The sequence below is a fragment of the Coptis chinensis genome, chromosome 9 (assembly GCF_015680905.1).
Source record: "Coptis chinensis isolate HL-2020 chromosome 9, ASM1568090v1, whole genome shotgun sequence".
Classification (NCBI taxonomy): domain Eukaryota; kingdom Viridiplantae; phylum Streptophyta; class Magnoliopsida; order Ranunculales; family Ranunculaceae; genus Coptis; species Coptis chinensis.
The window spans coordinates 52,198,820-52,225,736 of record NC_141464.1 but is presented as its reverse complement, the minus strand read 5'-3'; the positions used below and the strand labels follow the sequence as shown (position 1 = coordinate 52,225,736).

At 37.7% G+C, this 26,917-nt stretch overlaps 4 protein-coding genes across 6 annotated transcripts; all 4 read left to right on the top strand.

Moving 5' to 3' along the window:
• The first annotated feature begins 8,618 nt into the window (after positions 1-8,618).
• On the top strand, positions 8,619-9,339 carry LOC147476603 (signaling peptide TAXIMIN 2-like). Its single transcript, XM_086583285.1, has 2 exons — positions 8,619-8,865; positions 9,001-9,339. The coding sequence occupies exons 1-2, from the start codon at positions 8,759-8,761 to the stop codon at positions 9,122-9,124; spliced, it is 231 nt and encodes a 76-aa protein (XP_086439411.1). The 5' UTR covers positions 8,619-8,758; the 3' UTR covers positions 9,125-9,339.
• An 818-nt stretch (positions 9,340-10,157) lies between these two features.
• On the top strand, positions 10,158-17,952 carry LOC147476602 (uncharacterized). 3 transcript variants are annotated; one of them, XR_015208192.1, is made up of 11 exons: positions 10,158-10,370; positions 11,561-11,688; positions 12,676-12,723; positions 12,839-12,952; positions 14,141-14,209; positions 14,322-14,378; positions 14,644-14,793; positions 17,144-17,224; positions 17,317-17,471; positions 17,644-17,676; positions 17,767-17,952. XR_015208192.1 is itself a non-coding variant. In XM_086583284.1 (9 exons), exons 1-9 carry the CDS (start codon positions 10,184-10,186, stop codon positions 17,383-17,385), a joined length of 903 nt encoding a protein of 300 aa, XP_086439410.1. In that variant the 5' UTR covers positions 10,158-10,183; the 3' UTR covers positions 17,386-17,527. The 3 variants fall into 3 exon arrangements, 1 of the variants encoding a protein (XP_086439410.1); XR_015208191.1 differs by having other exon boundaries at positions 17,644-17,952; XM_086583284.1 differs by lacking the exons at positions 17,644-17,676; positions 17,767-17,952 and having other exon boundaries at positions 17,317-17,527.
• Positions 17,953-19,246: 1,294 nt separating this feature from the next.
• LOC147476601 (uncharacterized) lies at positions 19,247-21,346 on the top strand. The gene has a single exon (XM_086583815.1). The coding sequence runs from the start codon at positions 19,714-19,716 to the stop codon at positions 21,121-21,123; it is 1,410 nt and encodes a 469-aa protein (XP_086439941.1). The 5' UTR covers positions 19,247-19,713; the 3' UTR covers positions 21,124-21,346.
• A 1,889-nt stretch (positions 21,347-23,235) lies between these two features.
• LOC147476600 (reticulon-like protein B17) lies at positions 23,236-26,148 on the top strand. Its single transcript, XM_086582796.1, is given in 9 exon segments — positions 23,236-23,799; positions 23,926-24,079; positions 24,162-24,236; positions 24,317-24,387; positions 24,390-24,457; positions 24,528-24,597; positions 24,710-24,775; positions 24,878-25,000; positions 25,869-26,148. Coding segments are annotated over 9 exon segments (1,209 nt in total). The 5' UTR covers positions 23,236-23,354; the 3' UTR covers positions 26,006-26,148.
• Positions 26,149-26,917: the final 769 nt, after the last annotated feature.

The following is a 26,917-nucleotide window of genomic DNA, read 5'->3' as shown; positions in this document are numbered from 1 at the left end:
ACAGTTATATGGAGAAAAAATTTAGTATGCTACACAGATGCACCCTACAAACCCCTACTATCATAGGCATGGCTCCAAAGTTCATAGGCATCCTCACTTTGCTAGAGAGGGGACTAGCAATGTTGCCACTTCTGAGCATCTAAGGGGGATTAACCAAGCGGCACAACGAGGAAATACAGAGGTCCAACCTAAACTTTCATTTTCAAGAATTACTACATATAATAGATATATGTTCATGCATAACCATCGGGGTTTGGTGACTATCGAGAATAGTCCCCCGTCGTCATCATGAGAATACTTTCATGGAACTGTAGGGCTGCGGGGGGCAACTATACGCTTAGTGAGCTTAAGGACCTAGTCAATAATAATAAACCCGATATTATATTTCTATTAAAAACTAAATGTCGACAACCATATGTTTATTCCCTTAAGTTTAAAATTTATTACCAGCACTCCTTAATTGTTAACCCCGTAGGAACTGCAAGCGGTCTATGTATTTTTTGGAATGATCATGTTAAACTACAACCTATTTTTTAGGGACAATACATGATTGTTGTCTTGATTACATCACACCCACATAATCGCACAAGGCTTATATCGTTCTTTTATGGTAGTCTGTATCCAAAACTAAAACGACATAGTTGGCAATTTCTTCGAACTCTAGCAGAAGAATATTCTCAACCTTGGCTTATCATCGAAGATCTTAATATCATCCTCAACCAATCAGAAAAAAGAGGGGGAGACCGTACCCCTACATTTCGAATGAGAGCCTTATTGCCACTGAACTAATTCAAGATCACGGTCTCATTGATATTGGTTTCTTTGGAAACCCTTTTACGGTGGAACAAACAATCCAGTCTAAACTCTGTGAATTGAAGAAAAGATTAGATCGTAGCCTAGCAAATTTAGAATGGCTACTGATCTTCCCTAAAGCCAAACTAAACCACATCTCCACCACAACCTCATATCATGCTGCTCTACTCCAAGATACTCAACCAAACACCACAACACTACCTCATCTTTTTCATTTTCAGGTTGTAGAGGTACATTTTAGTCATAATCTTACAATCGTAGAGAATAGGGTTTGTATAAGATGTTTGACTGAACTCAGGTTGGTGTTCTGAGCTGCCTACGTATCCAGTTCTCTGATGAACTGGTATCAAGTCAGACGTAGTTCATCATGAGTGATTGAGTTAGAGATGGAGAGAAATGTCAGCCTCCCCTCTCAAGAATGGAGAAGATGCCTCCTTTTATAGGCGTAGATCCCCTTTTTGTGTTGTCTTGATGATTGCTTTTACTCATTCTGTTACAAAGTAATGATCTGTCATTAATGATGTTGTTTACTAGCTTGCAGCGATTACATTTCCGAGGTCGTTTAGACGACCTGACCTTAGGTCGCATGCACGACCTGCTTGTAGTCTGGACACGTGGTCTGCCACAAGTGGTTAAGAGTGGAGGATACTGACATTGCCCCCTTTCTTTATATCACTATTTGTAGAAAAGTAGTATAAAGAAAAATAATAAAGGAGACCGCGTGTCTTACTTGGTTGAAAATGGAGATTACTGCAAATTGAAATTTCTGTGTTTATAGGCTGGATGTCGTTTGTTGCTTAGAGCTTTGTTGGGAGTTGATGTGGTAGGTCTTACGTCGTAGTGCGCAGATCGTAGCTCGTAGTACGTAAATCGTATGTCGTAGCTCGTAGTGTGTAGATTGGATTTGACTAATAATTAAACTTTGAGTGGTAATTACAGTTGAATCAAACTTAATCATATCAGAGGCCTTAAGTTGATTTGTCATCCTTTTGGGGTACCAGTAAAATTAGATTTGACTGATAATTAGCCTTTGAGTGGTAATTACAGTTGAATCAAGCTTAACCCTGGTGTTGGTGTTAAGTTAATTTGTACGCCTTTTGGGGGCGCTTTTGTTGATAGTTAGCCTTTTGGGGGCGTCACTATGGTTGATAGCTAGCCTTTTGGGAGTGTCACTATGGTTGTTTCCTGTTGAGCGTCCTTGCTTGCGATCTGACATCATAGTGCGTGGTTTAAACTTGATCCTTAGCAGGGTGTCAAGCTGATTGGTTAATAGCTAGCCTTTTGGGGGCGCTATTGTTGTCGTAGATGTCTTTTGAGTTGGCTGATTAGTAAGCCTTTTGGGGGCGTTACTATGATCATAGATGCCAATTTGCTTGACTGATAGTAAGCCTTTTGGGGGCATTACTGTGATTAATAGTTAGCCTTGAGCTGGCATGCTTATAGCTAGCCCCCAGTTCGTAGTAGAAGTAGCCATCTGTGGGTGTTAATGTTGTTTAGCCCCAGTGTTGGAGCTTGGTTGACATGTTTAGATGGCAATAACTTGTCCCAGTTCGGAGATGGCTATGGTTAGCCCCCAGCTTGATTGGCTTGCAATAAATTGCAAGGGAGTGAGCTTCTATTTTGCAATTCGAGCAACTCACTAGTTTATAGTATATGTGAACTATTGAGGAGAGAACTGCGTGCTTTGAATTGTTATATCTGATTCGGGAACACTTGGATGCTTCTCGGTTTAAAATTGTTGATTCCTTGATTCGACAAAGTATTGTTTCCCCTTGATTTGTTATTTCAATTGATGATGGGTTTGTGTGTGGTATAACTCCATGGCAAGTGAGCTTTTTTAGATTGATTGACATCATCGACGTGAGCTTTGCGGTGCGGTCAGTCTGGGACGACCTGGAATATTGATGTTCGTTCAATCTCTAGTGAACTAATGACAACCTATGTACAAGCTGAACTGATAGTGATTGTGTTCGAGTTGAACTGATAGTTAGAATATTGGTTGCTTCTTCCAGGTTGTAGACCTGCTCTAACCTAACTTGAGGATGACCTAACCTGAGCTGAGGACAACCTGATTAGAGGATGAGTTGATCTGAGGATGAGGTGTCTTGAGGACGACCTGAGCTGAGGACAACCTGATCTAAGGATGAGATGAGCTGATTTGAGGATGAGCTGACTTGAGGACGACCTGAGCTGAGGATGAGCTGATCTGAGGATGAGCTAACTTGAGGATGACCTGATCTGAGGAGGACTTGAGCTGAGGATGAACTGATCTGAGGATGAGCTAACTTGAGGACGACTTGACTTGAGGATGACTTGATCTGAGAATGAGCGATCTTTAGCTAATTGGAGTAAGTTTGGATGTGTTTTGGTATTTTGGCCATAACTTTGGCTATAGTTGTCAGAATTATGTGTGTGAGCCCAATTTAGAAAGATCTCGGCGGTGCACACGTTGTCATCACTGAACTTTGCTCCATAGTGGTCATTTTCTAGGTCAAATTCTACTATTTTCCCTTCTAAATTCACTTTTTTCTGTTTTTGTCCGACCTGAGCTGATGATGCGCTGATCTAATGGACAACCTGGCTGAGGACGACCTGGCTGAGGATGCCATGACTAATGACGACTTGGCTGATGGATGACTTGGCAGAGGTCTTTGCATGAGATATGGCTGAGGTTTTGATATAGCTCTGTGAGTTGTGCTAGTGTGCACTTCTCCTCATTGATATTAGCATGCTCTGAAAGTTTTGTTTGAGATTGGTTGAACCAACACCTTAGTTGACTTAGTAAGGAATGACCTGTAAGCTGGATTCCTGGATCTGTATTGTCATCGATTCACCGTAAAGAAACGTGTGACATGGTGGTAGCCCTTGGGTTGAAATCTTGGATCGACTGCAAGTGATCTGTAAGTATGAAATATATCTTGCAACATAGAAGTGTGCATAGATTATCCGAACTGATCCAAAGATTAAAGATTAGTATAAATAAAAGATAGTTGAATGTGGACTTATCTCTTAGAACGCTGACTTTTCGCTTGCTGCCATTGATAGTTGAATGGAAGAATGCTGACTGTTCTTCTATGGTGGTTTTACCAAGTTTTGTGGGCTGGAGAAAATGGTGTGAATGTTTTTTCTCAAGAAAACAAATCGACAGATAGTGCCAATGTATAGGTAAAATTTTAGTCATGACCTTACAATTTTGGAGAATAGGGTTTGTATAAGATGTTTGACTGAACTCAGGTCGGTGTTCTAAGCTACCTACGTATCCAGTTCTCTGATGAACTGGAATCAAGTCAAACGTAGTTCATCTTGAGTGATTGAGTTGGAGATGGAGAAAAATGTCAGCCTCCCCTCTCGAGAATAGAGAAGACGCCTCCTTTTATAGGCGTAGATCCCCCTTTTATGCTGTCTTGATGATTGCTTTTACTCCTTCCGTTACAAAGTAATGATCTGTCAGTAATAATGCTGTTGACTAGTTTGTAGCGGTTACGTTTCCTAGGTCATTTGAACGACCAGACCTTAGGTCGCATGCACGACCTGCTTGTAGTCTGGACACGTGGTCTGCCATGAGTGGTTGAGAGTGGAGGGTACTAACACAGACTATGTGGATCAGAGACGACACCTACCCCCAACTCATATCAGCCAACTGGCGTGACTCCCATTTCATTAAACCCATTGCTCATCTTGGTTTTAACTTGAACAAAACTAAAAATACTCTTAAAAATGGAATAAACAACACTTCGGGAATATCTTCACTGAAACCAAAAATATCAAACACCAAATTGAATCCATTCAGAAGTTAAACCCCACAACTCATAATGTCCTACAAGAAAAAATCCTTATAGCCAAACTCCATGAGAACTATAAAAGAGAAACAGATCCCTTTGGAAAAACAAAAATCTAGAGACAACATCGTTGCAAATGGAGATCATAATAATACCACGATACTTCCCAGACGGTTTGTAGAAGAAAATCTAATAAAATTGAGTGGTTAAAAGTCCCCAATGACAACTAGATTTCTAATCGTAGCAAGCTGGGTGATCTCCCTCAAAACCACTTCTTTTCTACCTCGAGTCATCCTAACCCCCACAAGTCTCTCTCACACACCTCTTCAACCACGTCATCACACCAGAGGAAAATCATGATCTCACTACTATACCTGAAGAGAGATCTGTGCAACTCTCTTTGGTATAGGCCCCACTAAAGCTCTAGGACCAAATGACTTTCCTAGCTTTTTCTACCAAAATTCTTGGGATACTGTGAGCCTTGACATCTATCACTACGTCCAAAAATTCTTTGATCATCCTCATAATCTCTCCGACATCAACTTTACTAATTTAGCCCTTGTCCCTAAGATCCACTTCCGACCTATCAACCTTCACAATATATCGTAAAAATTCATTTCAAAAATTCTTGCGACTCGACTCAAACCTCTCCCCCATAACATCATCTCCCCTCTCCAAAGTGCTTTCCTCACAAAGCGCCAGATCACGGACAATATTTTTCATCGCACATGAGATCCTTCACACCATGAAAAAAAAGAAAGGTAAACTTGATTTATAGCCATTAAACTCGACATGTTAAAAGCTTTCGACATAATCGAATGGGAACCTCTTCTTAACATCCTCCGCACTCTTGGCTTCGATCCAAAATGGATTTCATACATATCTCAGAGCATCTATCTCTATCGTTAACTACTCCATCCTCCTTAATGACTCACCCTATGGTTACTTCAATAGTTCTAGGGGTACGGTCTATGCTAAGGTAACCCCATGTCTCCACTTCTCTTCATCGTCTGTATGGAAGTTCTTACGAGACTCTTAAACCTTAAGAGAGAACAAGGGAAACTTCATGGTATTCACGTATCAAGAAACAGCCCGGAAATCTCCCATCTCCTTTTTGCTGATGACAGTTTCCTTTTCTGTCAAGCAAACACGAAAGAGGCTATGGAGCTAAAGGACACCATCAGCCAGTTCTCCGCTATCACGGGGGTAACTATTAACTTTGAAAAATCTGGTGTCCATTTTAGTACAAATATGACTCATTTTGATAAACAATCCCTCCGTTTCATTTTAGGCATGGCCATCATTTTTTCTTCCGATAGATACCTAGGGTGCCCTCTCTTCATGGGGAAAACAAAAATGCACATGTTTGATTCGCTAATCTCTAAAGTTGAACAACGCATTACAGGTTGGAAAAATAAGTTTCTCTCCCAAGCAGGAATAACTGTACTCATTAAATCTGTCACCACAACTATCCCTACCTAACAAATGTTTTACTTTAGTCTTCCAAAAAAGATTTTGCAAAAAATGGACTCTCTTCAACGAGACTTCTAGTGGGGAAAACATAATAAAAATGAAGAAGATCATTACTCGCATGGTCTATACTTAAAAAACTGGAAATTCATTTGCAAACCCAAATGCCGAGGAGGGCATGGTATCCGTGACTTAGAAAACTCTAACATTACCATACTTTCAAAGCTGGCTTGGAGATTAATCATGAACCTTCCTCCCCTCCGGGACACTATCCTCAAAGCTAAATATCATCCCAATAATGCGCCCATAAATTCCAAACCAAAGCAAGGTTCTTCTTGGATTTGGCACAAGATTTGCAAAGGCATCGAAAGCGCAAATAAAAGTGCATGCCATATGGCATATTGGTGATGGTTTTGATGTTTCCATATGGGGACGACCATTGGATCGAGGCAACCCCTAGTCGAGGAACTCTTGAGTCATTTCATACCCCTTCTAACAAAGGTCAAAGACCTAATCCTTGCCAATCCAATCGAAAGTAGAACATCCCACTTCTCCAAAACCTTTTTTCTTCAGAAACAATCATACAAATCCGCACTATCCATCTGAGCAACACTCAAGCAACACATGACCATCTAAAGTGGAACCTCACAAAAAAAAGGCATTTTCACAACTCAATCCTTGTATAAAAAACTCACTCCCTATACTAATGATCCAAACCATCTAAACAAGAGTTTCCTCAAGATCTTGCATGTCAATGCCTCCCCAAGAGCAATTAACTTCGCTTGGAAATGTTACCACGATTTCGCTCCAACACGAGAAAAAATAGGGGCTCATGTACCCATACCCACTCATCAATGCCCACTCTACGACCACCAAAATGAAACTCTCCACCATATGCTCCTCACATGCCCTTTCACTAGGGCATGTTGGTTCACTTCTCAATGGGCTTTCACTCTCCATTCCATTGCACACGTCTCCACGCGCCATTGGATCGACATCTGGCTATCCCCACCAAAGCTTTGGAAATTCAACCATGATAAATGGAGTACATTCTGTATCAATATTACCTGGGCAATATGGAAAGTTCGTTGCAATGCGGTGTTTAAAAAATTAATACCGAACCAATTCCAAGCAAAAATGATAACTAATTCAGCCTATAAAAAATATAAAGGAAAAGGCAGGATGAACAACCCCACAGATAACTCCATCCTTCAACTCCAAACCATCTCACCCACAAACCAACCACCGCACTGGAAACTGCCAACTGACCTATCTCAAAAGTTAAATATTGATGCAACCTACCTTTGTGACATAGTGTTTTGGTATTGGTTTTATACTACGGAACTCGTACAGTTCATTCTTAGCGGTAGGAACGGGGGGATAGGATATGCAAACTCAGCAGAGGATGCAGAATGCAGAGGTATACTCATGGCCACTCAATGGGCCATAGCTAGACAGATTTCACATCTAGAGATAGAGACGGACGCCCAGGCCATTGCTACGTACTGGGAGAATCATACATCTAATCTTGCATGAAAATCCGAGCTTATTATAAAGGATATCAGATCCTTGAGCTCACATTTTGTACATTTTACTATATCTTTTTGTAACCGTGTGATAAACGGACATGCTAACATATTATCTCATAAAGCAATACTGCTAAATGACTCCTATCAATGGGAAGGAGATCCTCCTCTATGGATAGTAGATGCTATAAGTATAGACAAAGGCACCACCCCCACCTGTACAAGCCCACTTCCTAATATATAATATATCGTTAGTTACCAAAAAAAAAAAGTGTTAATAACCAGAAGTCTATAACCCTCAATACGTAAGTACATTCAAGTAGTTCAACTCACGCAAAAAAAAAATCAACCGTAGTTCTAGGGACGGAACCGGGATTCAAAGTCTGGGAGTGCAAGAGTATATGCAACTCAGTAATTGAAGTAGGAGGTGCAGTAGTGGAGCTTCTGTAAAATATTTGGGGTACAAATCCTTATAGTCTTACCACTTTTCTAGGAAATTACTATCACATTATGTGATTTTTACAAATTTTTGGGTGCGCCCTAGTTCCATCTATGCTTGGTTCTCTGTGTAGGGTCATCTTTTATACTGGGAAATTGGAAATGTAAGAATGATGTGATGTCCTATCTTTGCCTTGTGTATTCCCATCGATAACTAGCAAGGAAGGCCTGCCGATGCTTCCTCGCATTATCCAGGTGCCTTAGATAGAAAGATTCGCCCACTATTGCCCAACAACCTAACACACGTTTCTCAACTCCACAGCTCCACAAGTCATAATACTCAGATAACCAAAACTGCCCATAAAAGTCAAAATTGGCCATAAGATTGACTCTCTCATACCAAAACTACCCATATAATCTTGTTCGCAACAAAATAATTACTTACCAAAATCAACCCATTTCCAAGGGTGTTTTGGTCCAATAAGAAATTTAACGACTTTTTCTTCCGAAATTTGAATGAGAATCCGCGTACAAGATACACGTCAAGGCTAGTAAGTTTTGTAAGTTTTTCTATTAAACAAGGAAAGATCTATTTTCTTGGTCTCTTCGCTTGCAAACCAACAAAGAGAAAAAATAAATAAAAACACAGCCCCAAACTAGTTGGTTGTTGTTGTGAGAATTGAGATCAAAGTTGTGAGTTGTTAAGAAGAAGCAGAAGAAGAGAAAAGAAAGATGACTGAAGAAGGAGGTTGCAGGCCATTGGGTTTCTTGATTGGACTTCCTTTTGCTCTTGTTGCGTTGATTATTTCTGTTCTTGGTGCCATCATATGGATTCTTGGGTCAGTTTTTCTTTCTCCTTTTTTTCTTGTTTCTTATCGATTGGTAGTTATGTATGGTACTGATTCTTGATTCACCATTCAAGGTTGAACGTGATTTTTTTTCACAGTACTGATGTAAGTTTTTGTTAATGACAGGACTGTTATTAGTTGCTTGTGCCCATGCTGTTGCTGTTGTGCTGGATTGGCGAATTTCGCGGTGTCTCTCATTAAGCTACCAATTAGTATAATCAGATGGTTCATTGATCAGATTCCTTGTTGATCTTGAAGATGATTGTCAAATAATTCTTTGTTGTTTCACTCATTTATTTTTTCTGGAAGACGTTGTATACATGATGATATCTTGATATGTGATGCGATTTGGGACATACTAAAAGTCTCAAGTGTGGGATTTCTTGCATTGGTGAATTTTGGAGTATCGTTCTTGTAAACTTTCAGCAGATTGGTTGTTAATGTAGAGGATTTTTTTTCCTGACATTTCTGTTTCTTTTCTTGCTTTAGTGCACCATTTTCTTTTGTTCAAATCGTTTCTTGTTTCAATCTTAACTGGAATATTGAAATAAAGAAATCAAACCAAACTGTGATTCTAAATTTATATGGATAGTAACACTGAATAGATTAGTGAGCAATGTGTATTCCCAGTTTGAATTGCTTTGATGGTGGATTGATTTGTGTCAGGCTGCAGCTAAATCTTGGATTACTAGATTTGAGACAAGCCATGTGGTTCAGTATTGAATTGCATACTCAGAAACTCATGTATGTACAAAAGCACAAGTATACCAATACCCTGGCTGTTATATTATTTGGTCTAGATCAAAATCACTACATTATGAGTTTTACAACTATTGTTTGTTGCAAATTATGTGGGAGTTTCAACTTGATACACATTGTTGCACCACCACGGCCACGATGAGTTATACGTTAAAGAAGGAAAGAATTTGCAATTGTGGTCGTTTGGTATTTGTTTTGCTATCATTGATCAGAGGGATTACTTTGGATATCATCGTCTGTCAAATTCACAAATGATATGCTGGAGTGGAAATTCTGGAACATGGAAACACACATACTTAAAATTATTTGTTAGTTCTTAACTACGTACACCAGAATAAATCAATCTTCTTTCTAAATGAATTCTGAGCTGAGATTTTGAACACATACAAATATGAACGAAATATCTCATTATCTCTATATATTGCAATGTTTCGATATATGTCGAATTTCGCATCAACACACCAGTAATTACTGAGATTTTGCAGTGTCGACATTTCATATATACCGAGATTTCAAGAGTTGGCATTTTAGTATTGAGTTGAGATTTTGAATGGAGAAGGGAAAAAAAATGGCATCATCTCTTTTTAACATTCTCACTGCATCTTCTCTTCTTCTGATGATGATCACCACGTTATTCACAGTTTCTCACAGTGAACAATCTCATTCGGTTCGCAATTCCAAGAGCAGCAATTTAACATGCGAAATGCACCAAATGAAGCTGAAAATATCTCATTTAGGTAACTTTTTTTAATGAAAGAAGATTTATTTTAGTTAATTACGTTGAATAAAATATACCCAACACGTAATGCATCATGCTTTTCATGTTTTATTAAATTTTACTTGTCGAAATTCTTGTATTATGTACAAGTTTAGCTATTTATAAGTAAAACCATGTCATCATTTTGTTTAAAGTAAAGTTTTTTGAGCTCTTGTATAGTAATCATGAAGAGTGTATTGGTTTTTTTGGTTTTATTTGGGTTGGTTTGTTCGTGTTTGTCGATGGGAGGTGGGAAAGTAGGTAATAGAATGGAGATTGAGGATGTGAAGAAGAATAAAGAAGTGCAAGAACTTGGGAAGTTTTCAGTGGAAGAATATAATGTTAAAATTCAAAAAGAGAAAGGAAATGAAATGATTGTTAAGTTCTTGGAGGTTGTGGAAGGTCAAATGCAAGTAGTTGCAGGATATAAGTACTACCTCAAGGTTAAGCATACCGAAGAATGAGATGCCCAAGATATTTGATGCAGTTGTTTTCGTTAAGCCTTGGGATCGCTCTAAGGAACTCCTCGAGTTTGTGCCTCATAGTAATTAGTGTACTTTACACTACTTGGGGATTGTCCTGTCATTTGTGTAGCACTGTGAATTTTTAATGGTTATTGAAGTTGAAAAATAAGTGTAATGTTTAATTTATTAAGTTGTAAGAAATATATATGTCAAGTTTGAAATGTTTTCTCTCTCGAAGCAATGCTTGTTTCTCTGTCTTCACATTTCTGATCTTTGGAAATCTAGATACAATGTGTCTTGTTTGATGTGCGCTTTTCAAAAGTTGGATAAGTTATGTCATCAAGTATACTAAGCTTTATACTCTTTGTAATAATTCAATAGACAAGGATTACAAGACAAACTTTTGTATTAAATTCATACATCTATGCAATTTTTTGTAAAAAAAGTTAATTCAGATAATTTCCAAAACTTTATTTTTTTTAATAACTCTTTTGAGTTGATTCCAAATGAAAGTTTTTTAAAGCTTCAGATCAAGTAGGTGGTTCTTGTTTGTTCTTCAATGTCTAATTGAGTACTTAAACACATTCTTATTCAGAACCATAGGGTTTACAAAATATGATACTTGTTTTCTGTTTGCAGCATAATCAAGGTTTTTTTTTTGTGGTAAACTTTTGATAGTTTGTATATGTGCTGAATGTGGTTGCAGAGATTATACTGGAGCAGAGTATCCAAAGCTTAGATATCAAGTTTCATTATCTTAGAGAAAAGGAGAAGCTGATTGAGGGGATGACACATAAAATAGATTTCCTACACACTGTTCTGGCCAACATGAAGGTTGGTTTTCTAATATAAGATACTAAAACTCCTTACAATTTCTATGGCAACAAATATTTGTGGTTGTTAAGTGCGTGATGTGAAACTGTAAAAACTATGTTACTGATTATATAGTTCCTTACTGTCCTTTTCATATTCTAATCATAAAGTATGTATCTTCTGTAGCGTATAGGTCTATATACAGAATTAGGACATTAGGACATTATGAATTCTGTAGTCTGTTGTACATACTGTTATGTGGTTAGTAATATGAAGATGAACTGATGAATTTGACATTTTGGGAAGAGAATCCGTAAAGGTCCAGTCTCAATCATCTTTGACCCTAATTTCTTATAACCACCATGGATAAAGCTGAGGAGGAAGGGAAGAGAGACAGAGTGCTCCATGTAGGACAAGGCGATCTAGGTAGCTATTAAAGCCATGGACGTGGTACTGTTCTTTTTGCATCAAGGTCCATTACCTAAAGTGGTATTTACATCATTGTGGACTCTAGTTGTTGTAAACTTTGTAATACTTTCAACCAAACTAAAGGTCATTACCTAGTTAGCGCCTGCACCTTTGACTGCATAGATTCTGTGTGCTTATCTTCTATCGTTGTTTTGTCTGTGAGATTTGATCCATTTTGCTATCTTTGTGCTTTATGGTTGGAAACGTATAAAGCTCCTTTGAGGTCCAGATGAGGAACAAAGTTGAAATTATTCTTCTTGTACTTATCTTCTACTTCTTCCGTTTTTTCGCCCTCCCTTGCCAGACAACTCAAAAACCCATAGTATGTAATTTAAAATAATTATTCAACTTCTTGTACAGAAGAGAAAGAATTATATAACACCTTAGTATTTCAACTTTAATTTAAACTTCAAGATCAGATTATACCAAATCAGTCATTATTATCTAGCATTCCATTAAATCTTCTTTATGAATGGTGACATTGTAGTTAGTCACTTAGTCTATCTCTATGTGACATAATAACAGTTGCATAAATTACAGGTTGGCTCAAAATATACTGAGGAAAGGATTAGCGCACTAGAAGAAGAGGTCTCCAATTCTCCTGAACTTTTCAATATGTGTCTTCTCTTGTCCATTATAAGCTTTAGTTTCCATTGATTTTGACTTCAAATCAAATTTGACAAATTAAGAAAAGGATGCGTAGGTGAGACTTCTTTGGGCTGCATCAAGGAAGAACAACTTTGATATTCACAATTTAGAATCTCAAGCTCAAGAAGCCAACAGAAAAATCCAAACCATTACTTCAAAAGTTCGAAAGGTATCTATATTGTTGAAGTTCACCATTACTTGATTTCATTTTCAATGTATTATAGTAGGCAGCACAATTTTATCTTGGCCAATATATTTAGTCAAGGCATGTGTAGTTGTATAAAATATGGGCATGTTGTATCAGTACCTGGTGAGGCTGATCGTTTTCATTTCATACGGTGGAATGTTTACAGCTAGTTTGATCATCAAATAACTTGGCACTTGCTAGGATGCCGACAATCAGAGTACGAACCATCCTTCAAGTAATACATTGGTATTATTAACAACATATTATCTGGACCCGAAGCCTTTTACTTTAGCACTTACATGAGACCCTTTTTGAAGAAGATTTTATGGAAATCCTAAATGAGTCTAAAAGAGGAATTCTAGAGGGTTTGGAGACAAGGTAGACAATTTTGAGTACCGATTCCTTGCACTCAAAGGTTCTTTGTGGAGTTTGTCTGAAGGGGAGTAAATTCACAAATACTTAAAACATGAAGAACTGCTTTCTGCTACTCAAATATTAAAAACAATTATTTCACATTGTGTTCGACTTTCAATTTGGTTAAAACTGGGTAAATTTCTATAGTCTTCAACAGTTTCTCGGTTATTTAGAATTACCACAAGTTTGGGGTGATTATACTGGCTAGCTAGCAGTAGCAGGGCAATGGTTTATTGGTAGATGTGTGGTTTCAATTACTCAAAAGTCGAAGTCGATAGCCTTTGCCTCTCACTAGTCAATCACTGATTAACTCCTATAAGTCCCAATTATGCCGATTAGTACCGATTACCTATTAGGTGTCCAGTCCAATAACAATTAATCACTAATTAGTATATCTGCCCCCGCATGGTTAGTGATTAATCATCAATCAATCCCGATTCAACTGCATCGTTTTTGATAAACTAGTACTGTGGAAATTTTTATTATTCTTGTTGTATTTGTCTTACAATATGCCATATAGTACATTTTTTTCGTATTTCCATCTTGAACTTCATCACAATGTATAAACAATAAATATCAGGATTCTACAGTCTTATTATATTTTTATTAGACTTTATTTGAGCTGATATGCTAATTGAGATTGACCTTGCATGATGTTCTTCTGTCTCTGTAGAATTGTCCTCTATTAATTCTTTAGACTATATTAAGAAGAGCCCACACAGTGATACTGCTCTCTGTTTTTTCCTTGACTACCAGATGGAGGATATTATTACAGAACAATGGATCCAGATTCGGCAACTTGACCACGCATTTAAACTCACAGAAGTATTACCTCATTGAAACCAGCTTGTGTTGTGTCATCAAATAGTTAGTCCAAGAAATAGGTATTTATTATATCTGAGCATATATTTAATTTCCTTTCTTCTTTTGTGACCAGATGAGAACTTTAAGAGCTAAAAGGAGAGCAGCTTTTACCAGATGCAAATTCTTGAAGGTAATGTTGATTTTGTGTATCACTTTAGATGACATATTTCTTACTTTAGACATCATTCTACATTTCATACTAGAATCCTTTGACTTCGAAATTCTGAAAAGTATGTGGAAGGGAGATATAACATTGAGTTTGTACTACTATGCATAATGATATATGTATATGCAATTTCTCGTGCTGTAAATCATTCCAAATTTCCAAGTGTTTCTATACTTTCCCTCCTTAATTGAGGGTCCAACAAGTACTAATGATTACAATTGTGTCACAGTTCATCAAGGACATTTCTGGACAGCATCTCCTAAGATATGTTGGGGTTTTAGAGCCACATCTGCCCAGTAAAGACTCTGTTTCCTATGTTTCTCAAGTTCTCCATCAACTGAGCAAACCCTTATCAGCAGTAAAAATGCGTCATCATGAGGTGTGCAATATGTTCCCATTAACTAGTTATCTTTCCATTATTGTCCTTGTTTAACAAAGCAAGTGCAGAGTATCTACAGATTACTCCTGATGTTATCTTTCAGTTATTGTCTGCTCTTTTAAATCAGTTGTCTGACATATATCTGTTAATTGTGCTCTACCTTGCCCATACTCATCTCAATTGACTGGCCCTAAATACTTCACCTATTAAAAGAACAACTCTTACACTTCCACAATTTGTTCATGGCTATAGTCAATAATTTACTGGAACTTGTTTGTCCTATAGTCAACAATTTTTCTCTACTTGACTATGTAATATTGTCAAGCATCCATCCTTATAGATTGAAGTAGTACTTATCAGTTATTGGCTTATTGCCCTGCCACCATTGTTGTTTAAGCATTCTCAATTTGTAAATTAACTAATCACTGTTGATGGTTCTGTGCAAGTCATTAGATAGGTGGGACATTTCGCCCACCCGGGCGGTGGGGAAGTGTCCCCCAGGTCATGGGGATTAAGGGGCCCCCACTACAGAATAATTTTTTAAAGGTTTTCCATATTGTGAACAGACTATTTTCTTATATAAGAATTGGAATGAAGGCCGAAACTAATTAAGCCATACTCTCTTTTCTCTCTAAACTTTCTTCTTCATTAGCAATAACATAATTTTACTACTATATTGAACAGTTTATTCAAATTATTTCGTGGTGTTATTGAAAGTTAAATTCCCAAAGGAAACAAGGATTGCCTAATATCATTTCCAACCATAACCCTTCTTCGCTGGTCATTGAGTCGAGCTGTTTGTGAGTAACTCGAGCTCGGCTCGTCGAAGGCTCAACTCAAACTCGCTCATTCAATAATATGAGTCGAGTTTGAGCACATTTTAAAACTCAAGCTCGAACTCGAGACGTTCGTGCAGTTCACACTTTACATAGTTATGTTAACACTTATTTGGTATAATTATTTATGTTAGTGTGTTGGATTATAATTACTCAACACATATTGATTGTATTTATAATGTGCACACCTTGAAATAGTTGTTTGATAGTGGTTATTGTGGTATTAGTGAATTGTAGTTGCATTTTAGTATTTTATTTAGATGAGTTTAACAAGTTATTTTGGTCTTGAGGTAAAATTTAGAGTCTATTTGTGCTCAATTATCTCTAGTTTGTGGTTGAAGTCGAGCCTATACATAATACAAGTCAAAACAAACTCTAGAGCCTATGATCGAATTCAAATTTGTAGTCTAGAAGAATAGGAATCTAGACTCATTGAGCTACTCGAATACTCGATGAGTCGCACTTGAGCCTGAAATAAAGTTTCGAACTTCGCTTCGACTCGAGAGATACACGAGCCGAGCTTGAGCACCCTAGTGCTCGACACGAGTAGCTCGATGACCAGCCCTAGTCCTTCCTTGCAAACGTTTTGCATTTTCCATTTTGCATCTCCTTCATGTCAAACTTCTCAATAATTATAGAAGTTAGAAAAAATACAAAAATACGAGAGATACAATGGCTCTGCTCAATTAAGTGTCATGTATGTTGTGAATATAAAGCATCGAGTTCATGGTTATTTATGTTTTTTCCTAACGCTTATCAACTTGTGATCCACTTTGAGGTTACAACGCAAACAAGGGAACCTGTCCTTTTCTTTTCAAGTGTTTGTCGAAAATGAAAGTAATTAACCACTATATGATGTAATAGATTCACAGCATTTAATATTTCATTTTCTTTTCTGTAACTCCTAAGTAAATAATAACCTTCATTGGTACAATGTGTGTAAGCTCTCTTGGTTCGAACCCTTCCAAAGTTTAACTTAATATAATCCAATCTTGATAATTTCCGGCCAAGTTTTCTGATGATCCCTCTGAAAAGGTCATATTGTAAGTTCAGTTCCAATTGATTGAATATTTCTTTTTGGGATAAAATGCTGGATGGCTGTCAACTATATCTCAAACGCAGATCAGCAAAAGATCATTATTCACATAGGGTAGTTGGTGCATGAATGTGGTACTCTTTTTATCAAATCAAGTTCAGGCAAATGAGACGTCAAGAATTCCTAATTCTGACTTTCTCATAGGCACATAAAACAATGTAGCACGCGGAGTCACGGAATACAGGAATTTCCTATATATTTTTAGTGATCATCCGTCACAAACTATATTGTGAAATAAGTTGGTATTGATGTGATTCCACTATGAATGATGCCACATCAAGATTGCTATATAACCCATATTGATGTGATTTCATCGAGTCATGTAAGTCGTGTAGTTTCTTTACTGGTTAAGTGCAGTTCCAATTATCTTGCAAGGATATCTGAGGAGTGCAATTTTGGATATTTTTTCTCTTTGTAGCTGCAAGGAATTGTCAAACAGGCGATGGAAAGGAACTTATTTACTACTGCTTTTGCCAACCAAGAAGTGATATTTTTTGTGGTACTTTTACTATTACCGATCTTTACCTTTTTCTGCATCATTTCCATATATGCTGTTCAGAAAAGAGTACATATTCTTAATTTGTGTTTCAGGCTTCTGCTATGATTCTCTTTCCATTATGGGTCGCTTGGATGATGCTTTTGTGCTATTTCAGCAAATGAAAGAAAAGCCCCTCTATCTATCCTATAGAGAAGAGGATGAAAAAAAAGTAGAAGAAAAAAGGTGGCTAGAGCTACAGATAGGTCATGTAAGAATGCACTTGAATCTTTTTGGTATATTTTATGGAAATTTTTTTTGGGATGATTCTTCCATTTTTTTTTTTTTTTGGGAGATCTGAATGTTACTTGAAGCTACATATTTCGCCAGTCAATTTTTGTAATTGCGTTATGAAAATTTTCCCTCACTGCATATTGCATCAGGTCAACTGTGGACCAACACACAATCACGCTCCTGTAAGCTTGCAATTTAGTCTGAAAATTCCGAGTTATCCGTCCTGTGTGCATTTGTCGCGTGCTCAAACATCTCATAGAAAATGCTGTTAGGTCAAGGGAGGGTTAGAAAGAAACTCGGTGCAGATGAAGAATGTTTTACTTTCAGATATGTCCATTTCATCTTCTAAGACTGTCAGTGGAATTACAGACACTTTTGCTAAAGGAAAGGTAAAAAAAAAAAGGTGAAGCTTTACATATAGATCATATTAACATGCATTTGCTACGCTAATTTCTTCAGCCATTCTTGTTAAAATTCTTCACCTAGATTGTAACAAAAACCAGTGTCATTCCAACAATCTGAACTTATTGTCGAAAAGCTAAATGCCTAAGTAGCTAATTGCCAACATTTTGTAGAGCTTGTGAACAAAGGTGACTGGCCTTTTTCCCTCCCAACCGACCACCATTTAGAGCAGCAACAGTCGCTGCACACATCACGCCAAAAGCAAGTTCCATTAGCAAAGGAATAAGAAAGTGCCCTTATTGATTAAGCATTTCTTAGGTTGACTAACTTTCATGTGATGTTGACAAAGGATATAACCTTCTATTAGCGACTTCAGTGACTTAGTAAAGAGCAAAAGCCAGATATCCTCATGAGAAGAATTGCTAGGCGTCCTGGCCCTTTAAAGGGTAGGACCATTTTTCCCCGCATGAAGACAGAATGGCATTAGTTTGAGTTATTTTTTTTATTATGCAGGGGTAATTTTGGCATGGGAAAAAAGACCATAAATAATCGGTGTGAGGTCAATATCTTTTGTCACTTAGGGAGAAGAATGGTCCTACCCCTTTAAAGGGGCAGGACACTAGCAATTTTCATATTCTTATAGTCATCTACTCATGTTTACAGCTTGTGAACTAAGAGGGAACTTAAAGACATAAGTTAGCTAAGTTTTGCAAAATTTAAGCTTTAGTGAGATACTGAGGTTATTATCTGGACTTATTTCTCCTTTCCATCAGCGAAGGACTATTAGCAAGATGTCAAGATCCAATCTAATTTTGTTAAGATTAGATAAATGGACTTCAGCCGAAGTTCAAACAGGTTGTTAAGTGTTTATCAAAATGACTGTATTTTCAACCTCTAGCCCTAAGATCTGCATGCAATTTGACCCTACCAAGTATCAACCACTCACTGGCTCACTGCTAAGGAGTGGGACTAAAAGAGGGAAGGGGTTACTTTCTTGATTTCATATTGTTGTTACCTAACAAGAGGTGAAAAAGGTCAACTGATCAATAACCACTTCAGACCATTTTGAGAAACTAGTATTAGGTGATGGTCCTCATGATAGACAAACTCAAAAGAAAGCACATGTTGCGTGCACTAAGGTCATCATCTCAATACCAACTTCCTCAAGTCACGCATAATTGCAAGGCCAGTCTGTTGGAAGATTTGCATACCTGAATTCCCTGAACTCCCTTGAGTTGTAGCTTACCACATCTTAATCAACCCTGACTTTAGACTGCATTTCACAAAAAAAAATTAGGAGTTTGTTTACTTATAACTTTTTCGTTCAATTTAGAGTGGTGGAATTGGGATTTCTGTACTTCCTATTGTGACGCGCTAAGTAGGCAAGTAGTGGTTGTTACACGATCCTGAAGCATTAGCTAAGTTAAAAAAATAAAAATAAATAATAAATCCTTTGTAAATAATGTTAAAGTTGTTCAACCCTTCAAGGTATTATTGTGACAAAATCATGAGGCATCATGAGGCACACTACAGGATAGCTATTAATATATAAGATAAAATTTTCATAGAGCTTACTTTGTCATAATTAAGTTTAATGCACAAAACCAGTCATTACCCTTTATTCCTTGAAGTGGCCTACTATATGGGACCATTGCCCATTTTCTTTATGTTTTGGTAACTAATCAGCCATTCTCCATCGAGATTTGAGACAGAGAGATTGGGAGAGAGATCTATTTAAGGAGTTGGATCACCAATCTTTTCCTAATGCACTAGAAGTCTAGTACAACCAAGACCATCCTCTGCCTCTACTCACACTTATGGCTCTCCCTGCAAAACATCTTTCTTTCTGTTTTCTCATTTTCCTGTTCTCTTCAACCCAAATGCATGCAAGAGAAAGCCAGTTCTTCAGTAAGTTCAATCACTACCAAAAAACCAACACTGTCCCAGTCACTAGTACTAACCCTACCAACATTGCCACTACAACGAGTACTAACAATCTCACCAACTCAACCACTACCAACACCACCACAAAGGATAAGTCCGAGCAGACTGAAATCCCTCAGGAGCTAATTCCTTCAGTTAAGCAAGAGGTGGACACTCAGCAAACCACTAATGGCTATGGCCTCTATGGTCATAATTCAAACCAGTTTCCTTCCACCACCACTGGAAGTACCCAAGAGAATACTTATGCGAACATGCCAGATGACAGAGTGGTTAACAGGGGCTATAGCAATGGTAACAGCGGCAACTATGGTTATGAGACCAAAAAATTCGGAATGAGTGACACAAGATTCATGGACAATGGCAACATGAACAACAACAACAATGGTTATGAAACAAAGCAATATGGCATGAGTGACACTAGCATCCCAGAGAATGGCGGAAAAAGTTACAAGACCAAACAATACGGCATGAGTGACACACGATTCATGGACAATGGCAACATGAACAACAACAACAACAATGGTTATGAAGCACAGCAATATGGCATGAGTGACGCTAGCATCCCAGAGAATGGCGGAAAAAGTTACAAGACCAAACAATACGGCATGAGTGACACACGATTCATGGACAGTGTCAACATGAACAACAACAACAACAATGGTTATGAAGCACAGCAATATGGCATGAGTGACACTAGCATCCCAGAGAATGGCGACAAAAGTTACAAGACCAAGCAATTCGGCATGAGTGACACAAGATTCATGAACAATGACAACACGAACAACAACAATGGTTATGCAACCAAGGAATACGGCATGAGTGACACAAGTTTACCAGAGAGTGGCAATAATGGCTACAAGACCAAGGAATTCAGCATGAGTGATTCCAGATTCTTGGACAATGGTAACTTCAACAACAACAACGGTCTTGAGACCAAGCAATACAGCACAAGTGACACAAGCTTCCCAGAGAATGCAAACTACAACAAAAACTACAGAGAAGACAGCTTGTCCAACAAAATGCAAGAAGGCCTCAGTGACACGAGGTTCATGGAAAACGGAAGGTATTTTTACAATGTTAATAATGAGAATTCTTATCTTAACGAGTACCAGCCCGTGAGCAGGAGCTACAATGGATTCAAACCGTCTCAAGGCATAGATTCATGGAACAAATACAGCTATGGTAACAAAGAGAACACGTATGAGGTCAATAACTCCATGGGACAGTCACAGTATCAAGGGGAACAGAATCAGGAAGAGAACCAGGACGAATTTTCACCCTAAATTTGGTATATGAGTTAATTATACAACAAGAGAATGCTTTGAGTTTTACATGTATGTGAGTAGTTTGCAATCTTAATTTTATTATGTACTGTTAATTTATAAAAGATAGGTGTTCTTGCTTTGCGTTTCATGGTGTTTAATCTCTCAGGAAATCAAGTGTATTTAAAGTTTGTTATGTACATTTTATGGTACAACTTTGATCAAATGCGAATTAGTTAAGTGAGATACTTGTTCAAAAAGATCACAATGCTAACATATCGATTAGCTAAACTGGACCAAGTCAAAAGAACCAAAAAACATTTTTTGCTTTTCTATTTTTGAATAGCAATTCTGGGTTGGCTTTGTTGAAGACTGTTGCCGAGGGGGTGGGTCTCTTTTTTGCTTTTGTATTTCTGAATAGCAATTCTGGGCTAGCTTTGTTGAAGTCAGTGTTGCCGAGGGGTCTCTTTTGTGTTGGTAGGAGGCCTTACTACTCGTCTACAAATGGCGAATGTGTTAGTTTAGTAGTGGCAGGGTGGTTCCGGACAACATTGCATCCTGAGGATTCCTAACGTAACTTAGGATTCCTTCTATAATATTTTGCTTTACACCAAGCAGGGCCAATGTAATTTATGGTGTCGAGGATTCATGGTGCAAATAATGCGCAATTGCACCATTGAGTAGCTCAAAAGTTGGTTTATCTCATGACGTTCATTAAATGAATGCATCTTCACCTAGCAGAACTGCATAACTTAATACTAGTTTGATTTATGATCTAAGGCCAGTGAACTGGAGCAGTGTAATAGCTGCATTTGGGATTTTTGGAATAGCTGCATATATATTGATTTTGAACCATTCTGTTGGTACTAAGCAGGAAAAGCAAATATCCAGCGAAGTCAAACGGGGCCTAACCATTTCAGATTTAAACATCTTTTCCACAAACTCAATTTGCCTTTGCTTAAATTACGACAATCTGCTGACTTTTGTTGTGAAGGTTAACAAATGGTTGAGCCGAAGTATAACAACCTTGCAAGCTAGACATTTGACATGAAGATGATAAGGAACCTGCAAAAATATGGACTCTCCTGCACAATTGTGTTTCTTTTATTTGACCTTGCCAGTTGGCCATCAAGACTTGTCCGTCCTGTTGATTTGCTTTTTTCACTAGCTAGTGCAACTGTGTCAAAGAAAAAAGTAGTCCCTACCTTGTTCCCTCCCCAGTTGGGTTAGATTTAGACTTTAGAGAGACCTGCGCCTCCATGTCTTCATTCCATTCAACTAATTTAATGGTATGAAACAGTGTAAATGAAACAAATAATTGTGCAAGCACTCTGAGTCATGATTTTACAACAAAGTGGCGATTTGGATAGCTCAACCCATAATCACATCCACCCACCCACTTTTTCCCCACTCCCCCACACCAATACTCCCTTTCACTCAAAGCTGCTATAGTACCTTTTCTTCTGAACTCATGGATACTACTGCACATGTTAATGCTGTCTGCATATATTTCATGTGATCATCTGCCACCATGAAAAATGTATGCAGCCACCTTTACACATTGTCTCAGCTTCATTCATCCTTTTTGAGAGATTTCATTTTTACTTTTGGATAAATTAGTGAAAAGAAAGTACAAAATTACCACAGCAAGAACTTGAGCAATGCATATTCATGTAGGAAGCATGAAATTTTATCCGTAGATGCTCTGTGGAGTGTGGACTGTGGACGTACGACACCTTCTAAGAATCTATACTTCAACTGAATTTATTTACATTGCAATCCTATTGTCAGGATCACAGTGGTACCATGATTTGGATAAGTAGGAAATGTCTCTTAATTAGGTTCCACTCCATCATGATGGTGACCTGCAATTAAAATAGAATCTGCTCAAATGTAATTTCAAATTTTCAATCTCGTAAGTGACATAAGTGAACAAGATTTGGCCGAGTCACTCAGAAGTCCATACACAAACCAATATGCCGACACTACAAAGTCTCGTGCTAGATCTTCAAAATTTCACAAAAATCTCAATATATCGCAACATTTTCCAGCTATGTGATGTGACGAGTTTAAAACGGAACCAAACAAAAAGTTTCTGATAATAGCCGTTGGTTGTCCCCATTATCCCCACCATCTCCACCGTCCATTTCAAAAAAAAAAAAAAAAAAGTCTTCTCTTTAACGGCTACTACTCAAAACCCTAAAACTTTTTCCTTCTCTCAAAACCCCCAACTCATTCTTCTTCACTCAACAATGGATTCAACACCTCTTTCTCATCGATCTTCACCCCGTCTTCCATCCAAATCCGCTTCTCGTCTATCTCGAAACGATAACCTTGATGAAACACCTTCTTTAACAATAACAAAACTGCCCCTTAAAGAGTTTCTACTCCTTTCACCTTCACCACAGAAAAGATCAAGAACTAGACTTATTGAAAGGCCTGAAATGGTAGAAGAACCAGTTGATTTAGTTGTTCCAAGAAGACGGTGTAAAAGTAGAGCTTCGCCTATGGGGGTAATGGGATGTGCATCACCAAGAAGTACTCGAAGGTCGAGAAGGAGGTTGGATCAAGAAAGTAAAGAAGAGAGGGAGTTATTAGTTGTTTTGGGTGATGAGAATGTTAAGCCAAGAAAGAGACGACAGACTACTAGACCGCGTAAGGAGAAATCGAGTGTTCCTCCTTCAAGTTTATCTCCAAGTATGTTTTTAACTCTCCCCATTTTTCTTTTGATCATTTTTCTTGTATTGGGTTTTAGTCTTTTTTTTTTTTGTTTATTTTGATAGATTAATGAATGATTTGGGTTATTTTGTTTTGGGTGTGTAGAAACGCACGATGATGATGAAAGTAGTCTAGATACTATGAGGCAGCTAGTTTCTGATTTGATTATGTGGAAGGATGTTGCAAAATCGGCCCTTTGGTTTGGATTAGGTTTATTATGTTTCTTGTCTACTTGTTTTACAAATGGCTTAAGATGGAGGTTAGTAAGTTGCCTTGTTTGTTCAATTCAATGTGTTTTCGTGCTTTGATTTCGGTATTGAGTACTTCTGTTTCATTTGCAGCATCTTTTCAATGATATCTCAAATGGGCTTAGTATTTCTGGCTGTGTCGTTTTTTTATAACACATTCTCTAAAAGGTAGCATTCTGTTTCCTCCTACATTGTGTATTGTGTGCCTCTATTTCCTTAGTTAGTTAAAGAACTGGTGAAATTTACAGAAATAAGGATGACCCTAAAGTTGATTTCAAGCTGAAGGAAGGAGACATTGCTAGGTTGGCTCGAGTATTCCTTCGGCGGTGAATCTTGTAATTGCGAAAACAAGAGAGATCTTCTCTGGTGATCCGTCTACAACTCTCAAAGTATATCCCTACCTTCTTCTTTTAAAGGGTTTTGATTGTTTAGATAGAGCTGACATATTTTCTGTTGCAGCTGGCACCCTTTCTCCTCTTTGGAGCCGAATACGGCCACCTTATTACCCTATGGAGGCTTTGTGCAATTGGTAAGAACAAAATTTTGTAGGTCTGACATATTTAAAATTGTGAAATGGTGCTTTTCTATCAAATTTGAAGTCCACGAGGAAAATTTCTGATGGTTTGTGTACATTTCAACAGGATTTTTCATCAGCTTCACTGTCCCCAGGCTTTACCGTTGTTACTCGGTGCAGATAAGTAGGCACGGTAAATATATGATTTGGTTTTAATGGGTTAGCACATGTATTTGATATATGGGGTTTGTCTGTCTAACATATGCAACTGTGTTTTTGTTGTTTCGGTAACCAGTTGAATACTTGAAAACTTCGGTCTGCGAAGCATGGGGAGCCTGTTCTCATAAGAAGATTATTGCAGCATCAGCTGCTACAGTATTTTGGAATTTATCTAGTGTAAAGACACGGATTTTTACAGGTTTGTTTTTGTTTTTCATTTTCGGTATGTATTGATGAGAATGCACTACCTAAGAGTTACATACTATGTTTATTGTTGAGCTTTCTGTTCATTAATATCCAGCAGTATGAAAATATTGGGTTCATCAACATATGATATCTCGCCACTGCTTCCTACATTAGAGACTATGTCTATATTGGCCTATTCCCAAATGTGTTCATCGTAGTTCATGTACCTCTTGCATTTGAGTTACTGTCACATCTTCGTATAGCCTACTACAATTATGGGTGGGGGGTGGCAACATGTATTCTATCTTCTTGTTAAAATAAGAAAACTCCACTATATCTTCAACAAAAGCATGTGACTTAGATCTGATTCCAATGTATCTTCCTATGTATATATATGTCTAGCCATATCAAAAGAATTGAAACATTGTCTAGAATATCTAATATTAGACAGAACTTGCATATTGGCGTCTTTTTACATCAGCTGAACAGGTAGTCCATAAGAAAACAATTTAAGGTCGCTAATTAATGGGACTATTTTTTATATATATACCTGAGAAAACAAAGTAGGCGTCCAAGATGTTACATCGATATCTTCAGACGAATCGTAGCATACAAATTGTGTGATCTGAGCCCAATAATTAGGGTATAACAAAAAGAACACTCCTGTGATGCAGTGTGGTAAAAGTATTTACTGACGCATATGTAAAAGTGTGTATACTTCATTAAGGAAGTAACCTAGACCTTATAGAGTTATATGCCTACACAATTGTATGATCTGAGCCCAAGACTATAAACATAATTTTAAAATCAACTGAAAATGTCTCTAACGACAGTGCAGAAAACTGTTGTTCAATGTTAACTTTAATGTAATTCTCTTGCAGCATTTATTTCTACAGTGATACTGCGATACCATCGCCAAAAGTCAGCAGAAAAAGTTGTAGAAGTGGGAGTAGAAGATGAACAGAGCCAACAGCCACAGCAAGCCCTGGTGGTAGTACAAGAGGGAACACATGCATAGCAGAGCAAGAGGGAACACATGCATAGCAGAGTTAAACAATGAGCCTGAAAGTGCAAACTTCGTTTTACTAGACAAATGTGGCCTAGTCTAATTGTACAAATTCTATAACGAAGTCAGCTAATTGTTTGGACCAGAAATCCATATGTTTTTTCTATTAAATCATACAGCTAATTGTTCTTTTCTTTAGCAACAACGACTATGTACACTTGACTACAAGTGGTTGATATGTATAGTACAGTTGGTGTAATCCTCTATTATTTCCATAATATTGTTGGGGATTATATCAATACCAATCGATTCCCCACTACACAGATAACTTGTATTTGAACACAATTCAACTCCGGACAAAATCTAAATATCAACTAAATCTATACTAACATGTCGCTAAAACAACTATTTGGATAATAATTAAAAGTTAAAGTAAAAGCAAACCAAACACAAAGATTTTACCGTGGTCAATGATGCCTACTTCCAAAATTTAAAGTGGGAAGGAAGATTACAATCTCTCCTGACTCTCTCACCTTACTAGATCACTCTTATCTCTTTCACGAGGGTTGTATCTCTGTAAAGGTTCTCTCTCTTTGTTTTAGTGCGGATTCCAATCCTTCGACTTGTTAGGTTAGGTTTTCCAAAACCTTGATTTTTGGTTTTTTTTATCTCCAAAACCAAATTTGGCGAATCTTGAAGCAAATACGAAAATCATGTTGCCTCTTTTGACTGAATGCTTCAATGTTCTAAGGTCGCCCTATAGGTGGACTATCCATGGAACTCAAAGCGAAGTCAGCCCCATCTGGCTATCTAGATAGACGCCCCAGCCCGTTTCTCTCGACTCTGTTTTTTCTCTCCTTATGTGAGGGATAACTCGACAATCTCCCCTCGAGCGGTGAGGGGGGATACCTCCATGCAATTGTC

Coding starts and splice junctions, on each gene's coding strand:
- LOC147476602 (XM_086583284.1), top strand. CDS start 10,184: ATGGAGAAGGGAAAAAAAATGGCATCATCTCTTTTTAACATTCTCACT. Junction 14,210..14,321: donor ACGCATTTAAACTCACAGAA/GTATTACCTCAT, acceptor TTTTGTGACCAG/ATGAGAACTTTAAGAGCTAA. Junction 17,225..17,316: donor AAGAAGTGATATTTTTTGTG/GTACTTTTACTA, acceptor TTTGTGTTTCAG/GCTTCTGCTATGATTCTCTT.
- LOC147476603 (XM_086583285.1), top strand. CDS start 8,759: ATGACTGAAGAAGGAGGTTGCAGGCCATTGGGTTTCTTGATTGGACTT. Junction 8,866..9,000: donor GCCATCATATGGATTCTTGG/GTCAGTTTTTCT, acceptor TGTTAATGACAG/GACTGTTATTAGTTGCTTGT.
- LOC147476601 (XM_086583815.1), top strand. CDS start 19,714: ATGGCTCTCCCTGCAAAACATCTTTCTTTCTGTTTTCTCATTTTCCTG.